This window comes from Gastrolobium bilobum, unplaced genomic scaffold (genome assembly GCF_033153095.1).
Source record: "Gastrolobium bilobum isolate Gb01-03AN ecotype WA unplaced genomic scaffold, APGP_CSIRO_Gbil_v1 utg102020, whole genome shotgun sequence".
Classification (NCBI taxonomy): domain Eukaryota; kingdom Viridiplantae; phylum Streptophyta; class Magnoliopsida; order Fabales; family Fabaceae; genus Gastrolobium; species Gastrolobium bilobum.
This window is the reverse complement of record NW_026897968.1, coordinates 3,019-19,777: the sequence shown is the minus strand read 5'-3', so window position 1 is coordinate 19,777 and position 16,759 is coordinate 3,019. Positions and strand designations below refer to the sequence as shown.

Genomic DNA, 16,759 nt, shown 5'->3' with positions numbered 1-16,759 from the left:
ATCTCAATGCAGTTATGCTGTCTGCCAATCCACTGTTCCACTCACGCACCAAGCATTTTGAACTTGACTTGTTCTTTGTCCGGGAAAAAGTACTTGCCAAAGAGGTGCTCATTCATCACATCTCTGCCCTTTATCAAATTGCTGATGGCTTTACCAAGTCTGTTTCTAATTTCAAGTTCACTGACTTTCGTGACAAATTTCGCGTTTCACCTTACTTCACTGCTCAGCTTGAGGGGGGATGATAGAGTATTGTATTGACTTGATCAGTTAGTCATAATTGTCAACTGTATTCTGTTTAGATTTACTTTCACTTTCTGTTATTAAGCTTTCCTTCTCTGTTAGCATTCCTTCTATATAAAGGTGCTATACTCTACATGTACGATTCATTCAATTCAATACACATTTTACACACTTATCTTTTATCTTGCTTTTCTTTCATTTGTATCTGATACCTTTCACTGAACAAATGGAGCTGATGTGTATTTCAATTGTTTCCTTCTTTTTGTGCTGCTGGAAAGGTTTCCTGAATCCTGACGTCAACTTCTGGATTTTTTTCCTTTTCTTTTAATAAATTCTTTTATCAAAATATCCAAAAAAGGGAAATAATTGCTTCCTTTGAATGTTAGGTCTCTCGTATAGCTCTGAGAAGCTCGTAAGCATCAATGACTACGTATCAACTGTTCCGAGAAACATGGACTTTGTCTTTGTGGTACTCTCGAAGTTGAACTTTTGATTTCAATGCCTATTATCTGAATAGATGTTTAACTTTTGATATAATCTAATTTCAGGCAGGAGCAATGGCTCATGGGAAGATTGAGACAGATTATACAGATGAGATTATAGCAAGTATGTTTATCCATATATACTCTTTTACCTTCTCCTGTTAGTAATTATATGCATAGTTCATACTCATGATACAGTCACTTTTAACTCCATTAATTTCCTTTATTTTGTGTTATCTGATTGCCATGGCCCTTTATGTATGTGAATACAACCTTGTAACTCAGATTACAGATAAATCAAAATAACACAGGGAATTTAGGGAGAGAAACAGGATATCTTGTATTGATAAAATGGAAAATTACAAGATAAGCAACCAGTTCCATAGCCTACAAACACTGTAGGAGAATTACAGGGAATTGGAAAAAGTAACAGGAGGAGGAAATAACAAGAAATAAAAGGATAGTGTAGAGCAATTTGGAGAGCTCCATCTCTCCCAAGAGTCCAGTCCATAAGATGGTTTTCAATAGCCTTCCTGGTCCTCCAACCCCCTTTCTTAACTAACTCCCTCCCACATTCTCATTCTATTGGGGGTCATTTTAGGAAATATTTGCTAAAAATTCAGCTCCTTGTCCTCAATGTGGAAATTGGAACTAACAATTAATAACTTATAATCTTCCCCAAGTGTTTTAAAAATCTGGAAGATGGGACCACTTTATGAGAACCTCTAAACTCCCGTTACTGGAATGCCTCCATTGCACCAAAGCTTCAGGTTCCACCTTTAATTCCCCATTCTTCGGTCAAAATGGAAGGCAGGGGCTGTGAATTATGCTGTGATTGCTCCCCCTAGGAGTGACACATGCAATACGGGGTGAACTTTGCAATCATCCAGTAGGCGGTAGCTGAATTTTATGGGCAGATTCTCAAATACTTTCCAGATTTTTCTAGGGACCATAATATATTGGGCTTAATTTTTCATGGATCCTCCTATAGTCTTGAGCCTATAAGGCTGCAACTTCAAATACACCAAATCCCCCACAATGAATTGCACATCCCTCCTATGATGGTTGGTCTGCACTTTCATGCAATTCTAGGTTTGCCCGTGATTTATCCGGATAATAACCCCTCTGTATCTGGATAATTACCTCTTGATGTTAAAAGAAGAACCAAAATGAAATTCCAAGAATTTTGGAGAATCCTTGTGTCAAAATCAATTACCCATAAGTTGTTAAAATAAATTGGATGTCCACGGTGCATAATTCCTAGTGTGGAAGTTGACTTTAAATAGACGGAGTAAGAGAGGTTGAAAATCTTCTAAATAGCATCAGCTTTATAAAAGCTACTTTTTTTGCAGTGTTCATATGACTGGAGAATCTTGCAAATCTTAGTTGAATGTGGTATTTGCACTGACCCTGGTAGTATAAAGGTAAATAACCAGGTGCACACGGGCTGCTACACTTCCAGGCCAAGGTACCCATAAATGCACTGGAGATGGGAAAGTGTTGGATTGGTCAAATATTGACATGACGATGTATTTCCTGATTACGAAGTAATGAGTCTGTTCAACTCATTGTGGTGTATGAGATATACATGGTCATGACTTGTACTAGGCACACTTGCTAGATAACCTGATTCATTACGAAATCATGAAAGGGGTTAGAGGCGCATTCTAGAGAATCTTGGTTAGTGAAGCAAGAACCTTAAGGTAGTTTCAACCAATCTTTAGTTGTTTTGACTAAACTGTATGTGTGATTTGATTTGGATACTGTCTTCGTCTTAGGATAGGACCAAAGTTCTATAACCTATTTGATGGTTCTAAGTGACTAGCCTACGTCAAAGATTATACTTAGCATGGCTGAGTTGCAAAAAACTTTGAACACACTGATATATATATATATATCATAAGGCTGACTGAGTTCAGTCTTGAGCTTTGATGTATAAATTGGTTCTATTCTAGAAATTAAATTACTGTAACAGCCACTTAATAGCTCTTTGGTGTTGTGATTGTATCCTGGTTACTTGCAGTGAGTTGCTTATTGTGTGATCTATAATCTGATTAGAAGTTAATTTGAGTATTGCCTTACAACATTAAACCATGTTACCCGAGTAAAGGTCTTGGTCACCCAAGTAAACCACTTTGTGCATCACTCCATTCATGTCATAGCTCATATTATAAACTGTTGCTTCTGAATTACCCTGTGAGTTTAGTTAAATAAAAACATGATCTCAGTCAGCAAATCGCCCTATTTGATATTTCTGATTCCCGAGAAAACCCATAGCCTGAATTAAAAAATTTCTTATGTGCAGTGTGCTTAAAGTTTGTTATATTCCTATTTAATTTTAGTACTAAGTTTGAGCAAATAAGTGTTTATTTCCATTTTCTATCTTGAGATTCATGCTTCAAGCATTTCCTGAACCTGACCTCTTTAATCACCAACGATTCTTTGCTCGAAATTTTAATTGTTATGCCATGTCAATTGAGTTACACATACGCCTATTAATAAGAAGTTTGGATAACTCTGATTAATTTGGTTCTAACTAGTAAAATTGATTCAGGACTGACTTTATATAATACTAAAAAAAAAAAAATCACTCCCCGTTAAACCCGTCTAGCGAGTGTAGGGTGGAGAAAATCCTTGTACGCAACCTTACCTTTGCATAATTGGAAAGAGGCTGTTTCTTGGATTCGACCCATGACCTTTCAGTCATGAAGGAACAGTTTTACCACTGCTCCGGTTCGTCCCCTTACTTTATATAATACTTGAACAACGATAATAGTGTTGTATTACTGAATTGATCATGTGCATAGTTGGAATCAAAATTCTATTTTCAGAGGATGTATTAGGACTAATTGTATAAGATGTAACCATATTAAAGTTGTTTTGTGTCAAGAGAACCGCGTTTGTGGAACTCTTGGATATATATAGACTTGGTTTCCTTAGTGATTTCCATGTTAAGATGGAAATAAGTGTAGTTTAGTGTATACCTGAATATCTTTTGTATGGAACACTGTTTGTATGGAACATCTTTCAGAGGATTGCATTTTGTTTCATTTATTGATCAACAACTTACGGTCACAAGGGACCTATTGCAAGCCTTGTCATTATATTGTTTCGGTTATCCCATAGTATTTAGGTACTAAGTTGTGGTTCCGATTGAACTTAATTTTAATTTTACTGCACCATTGTGTGAGATTTCAATCCAGTCGAAGTTCATGTTGATACTTATAATTTGCTCGAAGTGTAATCAAATAGGTGTACACTGTGATTACTAATTATTGTAAAATATACTGATCTGCATTGCAGTTATTTGGCTGATAATATTCACATTAGTTTTGGTTGAATTCTAATTTTACATCTGTTCCTGAAGGTAACTCTGGCTTGATATCCTAATAATTGTCCTTTTAAATTCAGATTATACATTCTGTGAATAAAGAATAAAACCAAAGTCAAATGTTCAAAAGGATAGTGGCAAATCAAAAAGTAATGTCAGTTTCAAATGGAGAGACAATCATAAAAGCCTTGAATGGGGTCATGCCCATGGGATCTTTGTAGGTAGTGTTGTACCAAAATTCTGCCCCATGTATCCACTTAGGCCCGTGTGTTGGTTTGGGGCTGTAAAAACACTTCAAATAGGTTTTCAGGCAGTGGTTAACAACTTAAGTTTGCCTGTTGGTGTGTGGATAATAAGCTGTGCTATACTGCAGTTTGGTTCCGAAAATTTTCAATAATTCAGACCAGAATATACTTGAGAAAACCCTATCACTGTCAAGATACAATGGTCAATAGAATTTCATGGCGTCTAACGATTTCCTTTACAAACAACTCCATGACCTCCTTGGCTTTATATGGATGGCTTAAACGTAAAAAATGGGCATATTAGGTATGGTGGTCAACCATCACAAATATAGTATCTACACCAAAAGCCCGTGACAGTCTCCCACAAAATCAATTGAAATATCAGCCCAGACCACCCGTGGGAATAGGAAGTAGTTGTAACAACCCTATAAGAGAAAGATTTTGATCCTTGTTTTGATGGCACACATCACAAGCAGCCACATAATCCTTTATTCTTAAACGAAAGAGAAATTGACTAGGAAGGAAGAGAGAGAACCAGAGAATCAGAGAGAGAGAGAATCAAAGAGAGAACTGAATTTCATATTTCTGAAAATGTCAAAACTGATTGAGAATATACACAAGGGTCTATTTATAGACCTGCTAACAGAAGGCTTATACAATAAGCTAATAGCCTAACTGAATCTAGTTTACAACAGATGCAACTAATTCCATAAGATACGGAACTAAATAATTAATCAGATACTCTAATAATTCTTCTTTTCTTACCTTCCCAATACATTAAACCAGCAATTCTCTTATAAGTTCTGAAGTAACCTGAATGCCCACCCAAGGAAGAGTCATGAAACTCTTTTGAGTATTGAAGGTGGACTCCTTTGACAGCCCAACCTATCCTTATAGAAAAACTTAACTTCTTTCAACTTGAACCCCTCATGAACTTCAGGGCTGATGATGAGAGCCTGCATATTGTTGAACTTCCGTTCTTTTAAAGTCTCGGGTCTTGTTGAACTTATCTCCAACTGGTCTAAGTCGGGCAACTGTACTTGTGAAATCACAGCCAAAAGCATTTGACGGGTAAGAGCATCAGCAACTTGCTTTTGTCTACCTGGATGATATTGAATCTCAAAGTCATGCCCCAGCAATTTGGAGGTCCACATCTGCTGGTCTTCACCCAGAATCCTTTGCTCAGTCAAAAACTTTAAGCTTTTTTGGTCTGATCAAATAATGACACCACTTTTGCATTTTATTAAGAATAAATAGAATCTTGCAAGTGAACAGCCACATTTTTATGATAGGATGGCCACTTAATGAACCAAAATGGAATGTTATACTCTTTCCCATGAATACAGCTCAAGGTTAAATTGTGCCCTATTTGGATGGTAAAAGGTTTTGCTTGAACTTGCTAAAAGCTTCTGATCTTAGGAATCAACCCCCTTCAACTTTGGATCAATTTTACTTTTCCTTAAATTTTGTTGTGGAAACTAATTGTATCTATGCAAAAAATGGAAAAAAATATACCTCAGATAATTACTTAATATGCACCACTGTTGAGATATTGTCTAGTTTCTTACTTCATTGTGTTTTTCTGTTTGCAGTTTTTGGGTACCCTCTAAGTGCTGCTTAGTGTATTACAAGGATTTGTGGTGCCCTTGAGGGAAAGTGGAAGATTTTGTGATTTAGCTTCTTCATTTCATGCCTGAGATACAATTTACTAATTTATGTAGCATATGCAGTTTATGTAACATCAGGGATATATAGTGCCCTGCCAAGCAAACATGTAAGAAATACTCGTTAAATATTTGAGTTTTCTTTAGGGTCTGATGCCTTGAACCAGAGCAGGGCTTTAAAGTTAATTATTGAGTGACAATATTGTATTTGAATTAAATATTCCTACCATGCTTCTGAAAATATTATTTGGTTAGAGGACGTTAAACAAGGTTGTTTACTGAACTGATATATGTGGTTTGGGAACCATGACATTTTTTGTTTTATTTTTCTCTGGTGTGAACTTTTTTATGATTCTTTTGACAGAACTTGTTCATGTGCATTGTGATGTAGTACTACATTTGTGGCTTCACGTACAGAGATGATCAGTGTTAAATTGTATAAATTTGCGAATGTGTCCATCAAATTTTCTCTATTATCAAGCATGGGATTGCAGATTACTTAGGCCACTTGTTATGATGAATGCTGCCTCCACCTGTAATTTATCAGCAATCTGATAGCCAGTGCCCAAAGCAGAAGATCAATACACGTATACACAGCAAAAAATGATGTGACCAATCGTACTTAAGATGTAAGATTACATTTTTCAGATTTTGTATACAAATTTTCTATTGCCCTTTGGCAGCAGCTAGCGGTTTCTTTAGGTTGAGTACCTCTGATTCATCAAATTGCTTATTTATATCTTAATACGAAAAACAAAAAGCTTTTAGCTTCACTTTTGTTCTGCGGAGTCATTCTATGTTTAGCTATCTCTGTTTTCTTTGATACTACATCCTCTTCATAGAATCAGTTGGCAAATTTTTTTTTATGCAGCCTAGATAAAACCTTTTTTTTTCTTCAAATTAACTATGATGACTCCTATTTGAATGTACAAGCCTTGAACGCACTTCTCAAAGAATGTTATGAAAGAAGTTGAAGGGAAAAATTTTAGGAGAAAAAGAAAAAAAATTCTCTTGGAGAAATTGAACCCTCTGCATTCAACAACTTGGGTGCTTGTAACCTGTAAGGAAAAGATGGTGTAGAAGTTGAATGTTAAATTTGAAATTTTGCCTAAGAGTGTCTTATTGCTTGACCTCTTTATTAAAAGTGGTGGAAGGTGAAGATGTACCCAATTGTGTAGTAGAGATGATATTCTATAACATATTTAAAGGAATGTTAAATATCTCTAGAAAAAAATTTACGATATTTACAAGTAGTTTTGTAATATTTTTTTTTTATACCCCAATTAGTCTGTTTAATAATTTATCAATTCTTGAACCCCCATGCTTTATGCATCATATTAATTCAGAATGTAGTTTTTCTTAAGAACCATGATAATTCAAAATGTAATTTTTCCGAACCTACAATACTCGATTTGACCTACCTGAAGTTTGTGGCATGCCCGACCTTAGAATAGGACACCCTCTCCCCTATCTAAACTTTTCCTTACGAAATCAAATGTTTGAATCTGGATTTAAAATAGCTACTTTATAGTGAAATGAATTCATTTATTTTTCCCTATAGTTTCTTGGATTTGTAAGCTTTTAGTAATTTTTTTCTTTAACTTCATATGTTTGATTGATCAACATCAAGTACTAACTAATTTGCTCTAAGCAAGTCCTATGGACTGGAGATATTTGTTGAGATCCACGAAAAGCAAAGAAGAGGGGTTTGATAATTTAGGGGTGGCAATACGGGTCAACCCGACACGACACGGCACACGTTTGACACGTACACGAAACGACACGACACGTATTGTTAACGGGTCAAAAAATACGAACCCTGACACGACCCGTTGCGGGTCACGCGTCGACACGACACGACACGCAAAATTTGAAATATAAAAAAAATGACAAAATTGTTTTTTTTAAATAAATTAAAAAAAAATAGACAAGTAATAATAACCTTAACCTAAATAAAGTTTTTATACCTCTCAATAAAAATTACCAAAATATCCACTATACGGGTTGACACGCGAACCCGCGGGTTAACCCGTGACCCGACACGAATAAAAATGTGTCAATTTTTTTAAACCCGTACATGACCTGTAGTGACCCACGGATTGACACGACAGGCATTTCGACGAGTCGTGTCACGGGTCAATCCACGGGTCAGAACCAGTTTTGCCACCCGTAAGTTTGAATGAAACCTTAGGGTGGAAACAGCGTACCTTCAACTTGATACTGACATATTTGTTGCGCTTGTAGTTACCAATTGTGTTAGGGTTTGTTTATGTAAAACGAAGATAACAGGAGCAAATAACTTGTGTCATACAATAATAAATTCTTCTCAGGCTATTCCCACTATTAAGATTTTGCAGAGGTTTGATCATAATTTCAGCTACAAGTAATCGCCGTCTAATTAAGTACAAGGAAATAAATAGTACTTTTTATTTTTCTTATCATCAATTTAAAAAAATAATTAAAGTATGACTTATTTTTATGTGGAGTAAAGACCCAAATTGGTCCCTGACAAAAAACTCGGTGCCCAAATTAGTCCCTCACAAAAATAAACTCGTTAGATAGTCCCCCACAAAGTGAAACAGGACCCACGTTAGTCCTTCTGTCAATCCAACACTAACGGTGTCAATGACGATGATGACGTGTCACGTTAAGTGACATGCTGGAGGCCACGTGGGTTGAGGAACAACGTCGTTTTGAGAGACTCATCCACGTTGGTCAGTATGGTCCCTAACAGTTTTAACAAAGGAGACCAGTATAGTCCCTAACATTTTTATCGGGGTCCTTTTTAGTCCCTGCTAAAGTTCTGTTAACACCAGTGCCACTATTTGCTATTAACACACCAGCAATGTCATTTCCCCTTGTACATGCTGATATTAGTCATGCATAACACAATCAACTTCTGCATAATTCACACTATGACATTCTTAGTTTAGTCTTTATACATTGTTCCCATTCTTTTTTTTTATCTCCATCGAGTTTATACAACATTTTGTGCCAATAAACATAACTTCAAATACATAAGCCATGCTACATACATTGCATGAACAACAATTTATTACACCAGCATGGCTTATGTATTTGCTGGTGTAATGTTGGATTGTTGAGATTTGCTGAGATACATACATTGTTGTTCATTACATAATAACTTCAAATTGTGTAATGATGTTTGAGTTTGAAGCATTCTTTTGATGTTTGTTACAACTTACAAGCTGACGTTGTAATTTTCCAAGTCTATGCCCCCAAAAGAAAAAATAAAAATAAAAAAGTAAAGAAAAGAAAACTGCCATTAGAAAAAGCCTCACAGTATCTCACCTGGGGGAAGAACGTGCTCCATGATAGACCCTGTCATGTGACCTTCTCTGCTCCTTGTTTCCTTCATCTCTTTCTTTCTCTCTCTCTCTCTCTCTCTCTCTCTCTCTCTCTCTCTCTCTCTCACATACACACACTTCATTCTCCTATTTTCACACCTTTTTTGTTTTGGCCTTTTTCATCATTCTCTCTCTTTCTTTTCTGTGTTTCCGTCGCTGCAACAAGCAACAGTAGCGGTGACTCAGTCACTTGCAGCACGGGAAACCCCAACATTTTCGGTTTTAAAACACTGAACCAACACTCTTCTGGTCCTGCTTTTGACCCTTCTCACGTTATATATAGTGGCTCTATAGAATCTAGTGTTGTACTCTTCAACCTTCGTTTCTATGTAGACAACACACTTTATATATATCATATAGACATATACCATAACCACATTAATCATAACCCTGGGTTGCTTACACTCCAAAACCACTCATCTCCACTCTCCTGAAGACCCTTCCACCGCCTTACCCGACTCCAAGAAACCCGATCCAGGTACCCTCTTCACTCTTGACCTTTTCTTTGGTACTTCTCTTATTTTTCATAGCCTTGTAATGAGCAACAACATGCTCTTGTGTTTCCCTTCTTGGATTTTGACCTTGTTTTGGGTTTGAAGTTGTGGTGGGAGTGTTCTCCAATGATGTTGTTGAGTAGAACTGTTTTTTTTTTTTTGGTTGGGTTTATTTGTTTTGCTAGTCCTACATGGGGATGGTTCTTTTCCTCTTGTTTTATTGTTGGTTTGAAAAAAGTTTTGCTTTTTAGTTTTTGTTTTGATTTGGTGTTTGGTTTTCTGGTTTTGAAGGTAATGGTGGGGATGATGTTGATCAAGAGTGTCAGGTTCCAACATTTAAAGAGTACATGCAATGTATGTATGTAGCAAGGTGTAATGGGAATACATACAATTCATTACAACAATTCATAACTTCTGTAATATATTTTCCCATGTTGAGATTTGCTGGTGTAATGAATTGTTGTTCATGCAATGTATGTAGCATGGCTTATGTATTTGAAGTTATGTTTATTGGCACAAAATGTTGTATAAACTCGATGGAGATAAAAAAAGGAATGGGAACAATGTATAAAGACTAAACTAAGAATGTCATGGTGTGAATTATGCAGAAGTTGATTGTGTTATGCATGACTAATATCAGCATGTACAACGGGAAATGACATCGCTGGTGTGTTAATAGCAAATGGTGGCACTGGTGTTAACAGAACTTTAGCAGGGACTAAAAAGAACCCCGCTAAAAATGTTAGGGACTATACTGGTCCCCTTTGTTAAAACTGTTAGGGACCATACTGACCAACGTGGATGAGTCTCTCAAAACGACGTCGTTCCTCAACCCACGTGGCCTCCAGCATGTCACTTAACGTGACACGTCATCACTGTCATTGACACCGTTAGTTTTGGATTGACAGAAGGACTAACGTGGGTCCTGTTTCACTTTGTTGGGGACTATTCAACGAGTTTATTTTTGTGAGAGACTAATTTAGGCACCGAGTTTTTTGTCAGGGACCAATTTGAGTCTTTACTCTTTTTATGTGTGTATAGAAAATATTTCTATGAGTAAACACCCTTTTTAGTCCCTGGAAATATCTACGAAGTCCTTTTCAGTCCCTGGCAATAAAAAAGGACCAAATTGGTCCCTGAAAGTACAAGAAAAGGGTCACTCTACATATTTGGGAGTTGACATAAGGACTAACATGGCCCCTTTTTTGTAATTTCAGGGACCAATTTGGTCCTTTTTTATTGCCAGGGACTAAAAGGACTTTGTAGATTTTGACAGGAACTAAAAAGGGTGTTTACTCTATTTCTATAATATACGAGAAAAATTAAGGGTTTTATGTTTATGGAAAAAGTGTTTATCCTTTTAAATGACACAACTTATATTCTTTTACTCTTACAAAAAGGTGGGATCCACACCTTTATTTTTTTGTCAACTTTCTCTCCTTCTTTATCTATTTCTTTCTCTCTCTTAAAATGACACAACTTTACATCCTTTAAAATGACACACATTTTTCCCTATGTTTATTATGTAACATAATACAACTTCACTTTCCTACACACACATTAAAGAGGTGGGGTCCACATGTTTTTTTTTTCTCTTTCATTATTCCACTTTCTGCCCTTTTGTTGTGTGTGTTGGAAACAAAACTTAAGTTATGTAACATAACATTAATAAAACCTAAAAATTAATTCGTTACAAAATAACTGAAAATTAAGCAAAGCTAAACTTACATTTTTTTTCTCTCTCTCCTTGCTTCTTAACTACAAATTGTAATGTTGGTTTTTGAATAAATTAAAAATAAAAAGTAACAAACAAAAGTTTAGATACACATCAATGTTTTCTAACATTTTTTTTCTTGGTTACATATAATTGGAAAAATATTTTCTCATATTGCATGAGAATCGAATTCTTATTAGGGGTGTTCATCAACCGATCCAAACCGATTCAAACCGCGAAAACCGAACCGAAAAACCGATAACCGAATAAACCGATAACCGAGTAAACCGAAAACCGAAAAATTGGAAACCGAAAGAAAACCGCAAATTTTAATTGGATTGGATCGGTTTTCGGATGGGTTGATGAAAACCGATCCAATCCAAACCGATCCAATATATTAATTATTCTCTACCTACTTGTCCTTTCTCCAATCATAACCCAAAAATTTCTAAACTCAAGACCCATTAACTCATCAACTAAACCCAAAAAAAAACTTAGTCACGTCTCATCAACTATGGTATTGTTTACTGATATTTTTGTATTTCAAATTTATTTTTTTTACAAAGCCAATATATACAAAAGATGTTATTTGCACAATAATCATGAAACTTATTTTAGGATTTTCAAAAAATCGAAAACCGATCCAATCCAAACTGAAAAAAATTGGATTGAATCAGATCGGATCGGATTTGAAAAAAAATCTAAACCGAATGGATGATTACATGATCAAACCGAAGGGATTGGATCGGATGAGTTTTGCTTCCAAAACCGATCCAATCCAGACCGCGAACACCCCTAATTCTTATGTTGTAACCTTTCGATATACGTGCAAAACTTTTTTTTTCTTTTTTTAATAAATGTAGGACCCATCACTAGTTAAGTCACAACATGAAAATTCGATTCTCATGCAACATGAGAAAATCAAACCCTCATATAATTATAGGGAAATAAAATTCTACGTAGGAAAGGGGAATAGTATTCCGGTAGATCGAGGAATATGATGGGTCCCATGTCAAATATTTTATTTTATTCTCTTTTCTCTTTCTTAATTTTTTCTCTCAGCAGGAAGGAAATATTATTTTTATGTAATAGGAGAATAATATTTCCTATACTTATAAGAGTTAAATTAAAGGGTAATAGTTTTCTTTTGTTATAGGAGAAGAAATTTGTCTCCTGTTTTTGGGTTTTACTTTCTTTCTTTTTTTCCTATTCAAAGTGGGATCCATCTATATATTGTGTCAGGGGACAAATTTCCTCTCATATAATAGTAAACTTTTATCCTAAATTAGAGTCTATTTGGATCCTCTCTTTTTTAAGCCAGAAGATAAGCTAAAATTTAAAAAAAAACAAAAAAAAAATTAAAATCTGTTTGGTGATTATATAAATATTTTAGCTTAAAAATTACAACACATATTTCAAGAAAACTCTTTCTCTCTGTCTCTCTTTCTATCTCTATAACTCTTCATTTAAAAAAAGAAAAGTCCATAAGAGTTTAAAAAAAACTCCTCTCAAGAGCTTTTGCCTTTTAACTTTTTTCTTTCATTATAAAAAAAGAGTTCTTTTTTTAAAACATGTTTGGCTTAATAATAGCTTCTAGCTTAAAAAAAAATTAAACAGACACTTAATTTATAAGTTCTCAATAAATATTTTAAATAAGTATTTATATTTCATATATTTATAATTACTTTTTTATAATGTTAGAAAATTCCAGTTAGATATTTGTTGTTAAAGCACGGTTATAAGCTTATAAAAAAACTAAATTCATTTACCAAAATAAATAAATAAATAAATAAATAAACTGAATTCGCGGGTCATTAAAACAATTTAAAATTATAAGGACAAAAAAATTTGTAATCAAACCCTTATATTTAAAAAATAAATAAATGAAATCCTGCTATTATAATGTTGATATGAATGACTGACATGCTTTTTCGTCAAAATGAAAATGTTTAAAGTTGAGCTGGTTAATAAGCTGGATCACCATTTGATCCGGATAAAATATAGGCCCAATCAAAGTCCCATAAAGAAAGCCCAAACCCTTCCGAAGCACAAGGAACAAGCATTGATGCGATGCCTACATCGCGGCGTTCCAGACGCGATATCCCCCATCGCGACATACAGGATGCGATGGTCTCATCGCGGCACACAAGACCCGATTCTCATATCGCGTATGAAACCTTCTAAGAGAAGTAAACTTAAGGCTCAAGGTAACTCCACTGTGCCTTAGCTCCAGTAAGCAACGAACAGCTCCAGCTTGTCTCAAATCTACTACTAGACCCTCTGGAAGATAAGTCTACACAGGTCCCCTAAATAACCTGCAGCCCAAGGCTGGCCACTCAGAAGCCAAGCCGCCTTAACTAAGGCGGCATCCCAGTTACTATATAAACACACGATATACCACCAAGGTACGATCATCCTTTACTTTAACAACATAACACACCTACCTCTGATACTAACTTAAGCATCAGAGTGTCTTCGCACGTACCCCCCCCCATTTGGTGCAACGTGAAGGACAAAGGGCTCAAGCTCGCTCTAACAGCAGTACCTGGCCTAGGCCAATAACCATTGAAGGAGTCTCAACCGTGTGTGATTGGGCTCAATACGTATCGGACAGTCCATACCGTATTTGGTCAGATCATTGGCCCCGTCTGTGGGAAATAACTACCCATCTTTCTCTAAAAACATGGTTGACACTCGCAGTAAATCCCAGAATGGCTCCAGAGGAAAGCGGAAGGAGACCCCTGCTTCCTGTGAAAAATCAGTTTCGTCGGTGGCACCAATTCCCATCCACCTGGATGAACCACCGACACCCCAACATCTGTTGGACCTCATCACACTACAGAATAAGAAAATTGTCCAGCAGAATCGAGATTTAGCTCGATTGAAAAAATCTCAGAAGAGTAAAGACAAAAACCAGGAAAAAGAAAAAGAAAAAGAAAAAGATCCTGAGAAAGGAAAAAATCCTGAAAATTATGATGAAAGTGAACCACTCCATGCACACTCAGCTGATAACCTAGGACCTTCGGGTCACAAAAATAAGAAAGGTGAAGAAATAAAAGATACTCATAAGAATGAAAATTCTCATGGAAATTCAAGAATATTTTCTCGAATCGTTCACCCTTTCCTTCCTTGTACAATGAACATCCCAATTTCTCAGGATATCAAGATCTCAACAGAAAAATATAATGGCAAGGGGGATCCCCAAGAGCATCTAGAACAATTCCAGACAAACATGATGGCACAGGATGTGGCAGATCTAATAGCATGCCGACTGTTTCCGACAACCCTAAAGGAGACAGCACTTGGTACTCAGCGTTGCCACCTAATTCGGTGAAAAGTTGGGAGGACCTAACCAACCAATTCCTCATACGATTTGCAACGAGCAAGGCACAATACAAATCTACACACGCGTTAAAAACTGTGCGCCAAGGATCTAAAGAAACTTTGCGTGATTATCTAAACAGATTCTTTGATGAAGCACTCTTGGTCAGAGATTTGGATCCTCAAGTCTCACTACATATAATTACTGAAGGTTTACTGGAAGGCCCTTTCTCTATGTCGTTAGCCAAACAGCGACCACGCACCATAGAGGAATTAAGAGCGCGATCAGAAAAATTCATCAACTTGGAAGATTACAAGCGTTCACGCGAAATTTCAAACACCAGGGTCAACACTGACAACTTTGAGAGAGATGTCCAGAAGAATTTTCAACGAAAATTCCGCGAAAGGAGAAAGTGGGGGAGATACGACAATTACACCCCTTTAAACACCTCCCAAAGACGTATTCTGAAGGAAGTATTCCAAACAGGGTATGTACGGGTCAAAAGGCCACCCCCAATGCCGCAAGGAGGGCAGCGCGATGAAACTAAATTTTGTGAATTTCACAATGACAAAGGTCATACAACTGATGAATGCCTCGCGCTTAAAAATACCATTGAGGCACTCATACGAGAAGGAAAACTCCAGGAGTTCATTTCCAGTTGCAGGGAGTATAAGGCGCTGAGAAGACGCGATAGAAGTCCAGACCACGACCCAAATTCCAATGAACAAAGGGCGTATCCCAGGAGAAACTATAACCCTGCTTGTAACAATGATCAAAGAAGTGACAGAACAACTCTGACTGACAGACGTCAGGGAACTCCACCGCGAAATAGACAGCGAACCACGCAGCAACAGCGCGATGGACTACCTAATAACGCGGCAAGAGTTTTAGCTACCATTGCTGGTGGATTAGCGGGAGGAGGTGCGACAAAATCTCAACGCAAAAAGCATCTGAAATCAGTCATGACGGTGCGCAATCACGCTCGCCATTCCACTTCTCGTAGTCAAAGACAGGCCATAATTTTTGACGACGACGACTATGGCGACATCATCCCAGACCATGATGACCCGTTGGTGATCTCAGCTTGCATGGTTAATATTCTCCAGGTAAAACGTATTATGGTTGATAATGGTAGTTCAGCTGATATTATTTTCTGGGATGCTTTTCGCGCGATGCACATCTCAGAGGAACATCTACTTCATGGATGTTCAGACCTAATTGGCTTCGCTGGAGAATGCGTACAACCTAAGGGCACCATTGAGATATGGGTAACCTTTGGAATCCTGCCTCGAGCGCGTACTATCAAAGTACGGTTTTACGTTATTGAATACGCATCGGCATACAACATCATCCTAGGAAGACCAACCATTGCCGTACTCAAGGAAATCATCTCTATGCCCCACCTTTTTATGAAATTCTGCGATACATCTGGCGCAGTAGTTGCTATCAGGGGTGACCAGAAAGCAGCGTGCAGCTGCTATAATACTAGCCTACGAGCCAAAGCCCCTTTACCATCTGATGACAAAGTCAAAGCATCTGTCAATATGACATATCTCGATATGCGCGAAGATCTGCGGGATACATGTCCTCAACCCGATGGAGAATTGGAAAACCTTCAGGTGGGGCCACTACTTTAAAACGTTACCAAAATTGGACGACACCTCCCCAAAGCAGAAAAGAGTGCGTTGGTAACAGTGCTATTGAAACATGAAGATCTCTTTGCTTGGACAGCAGCTGACATGCCAAGAATAGACCCAGACGTTATTTGTCACCATTTAACGTTAGATCCCAAAGCTAAACCAATCGCACAGAAAAAGCGCAAGATTTCCCCAGAAAAACAGATGGTGGTAGAGACCGAAGTAGCAAAACTACTTGATACAGGGATAATTTGGGAAGTCT

At 36.9% G+C, this 16,759-nt stretch overlaps 1 protein-coding gene and 1 long non-coding RNA gene across 2 annotated transcripts; both read left to right on the top strand.

The window, feature by feature from the left end:
* Positions 1 to 398: 398 nt before the first annotated feature.
* Positions 399 to 6,214, top strand: LOC133311873 (uncharacterized). Its single transcript, XR_009751600.1, has 4 exons — positions 399 to 518; positions 627 to 709; positions 789 to 846; positions 5,891 to 6,214. It is a non-coding gene; the product is annotated as an uncharacterized LOC133311873 (long non-coding RNA).
* An 8,588-nt stretch (positions 6,215 to 14,802) lies between these two features.
* On the top strand, positions 14,803 to 16,497 carry LOC133311874 (uncharacterized). Its single transcript, XM_061512999.1, has one exon. The coding sequence runs from the start codon at positions 14,803 to 14,805 to the stop codon at positions 16,495 to 16,497; it is 1,695 nt and encodes a 564-aa protein (XP_061368983.1).
* Positions 16,498 to 16,759: the final 262 nt, after the last annotated feature.

Bases quoted from the DNA above. Each gene is read 5' to 3' on its own strand.
- LOC133311874 (XM_061512999.1), top strand. From the start codon at position 14,803: ATGCCGACTGTTTCCGACAACCCTAAAGGAGACAGCACTTGGTACTCA.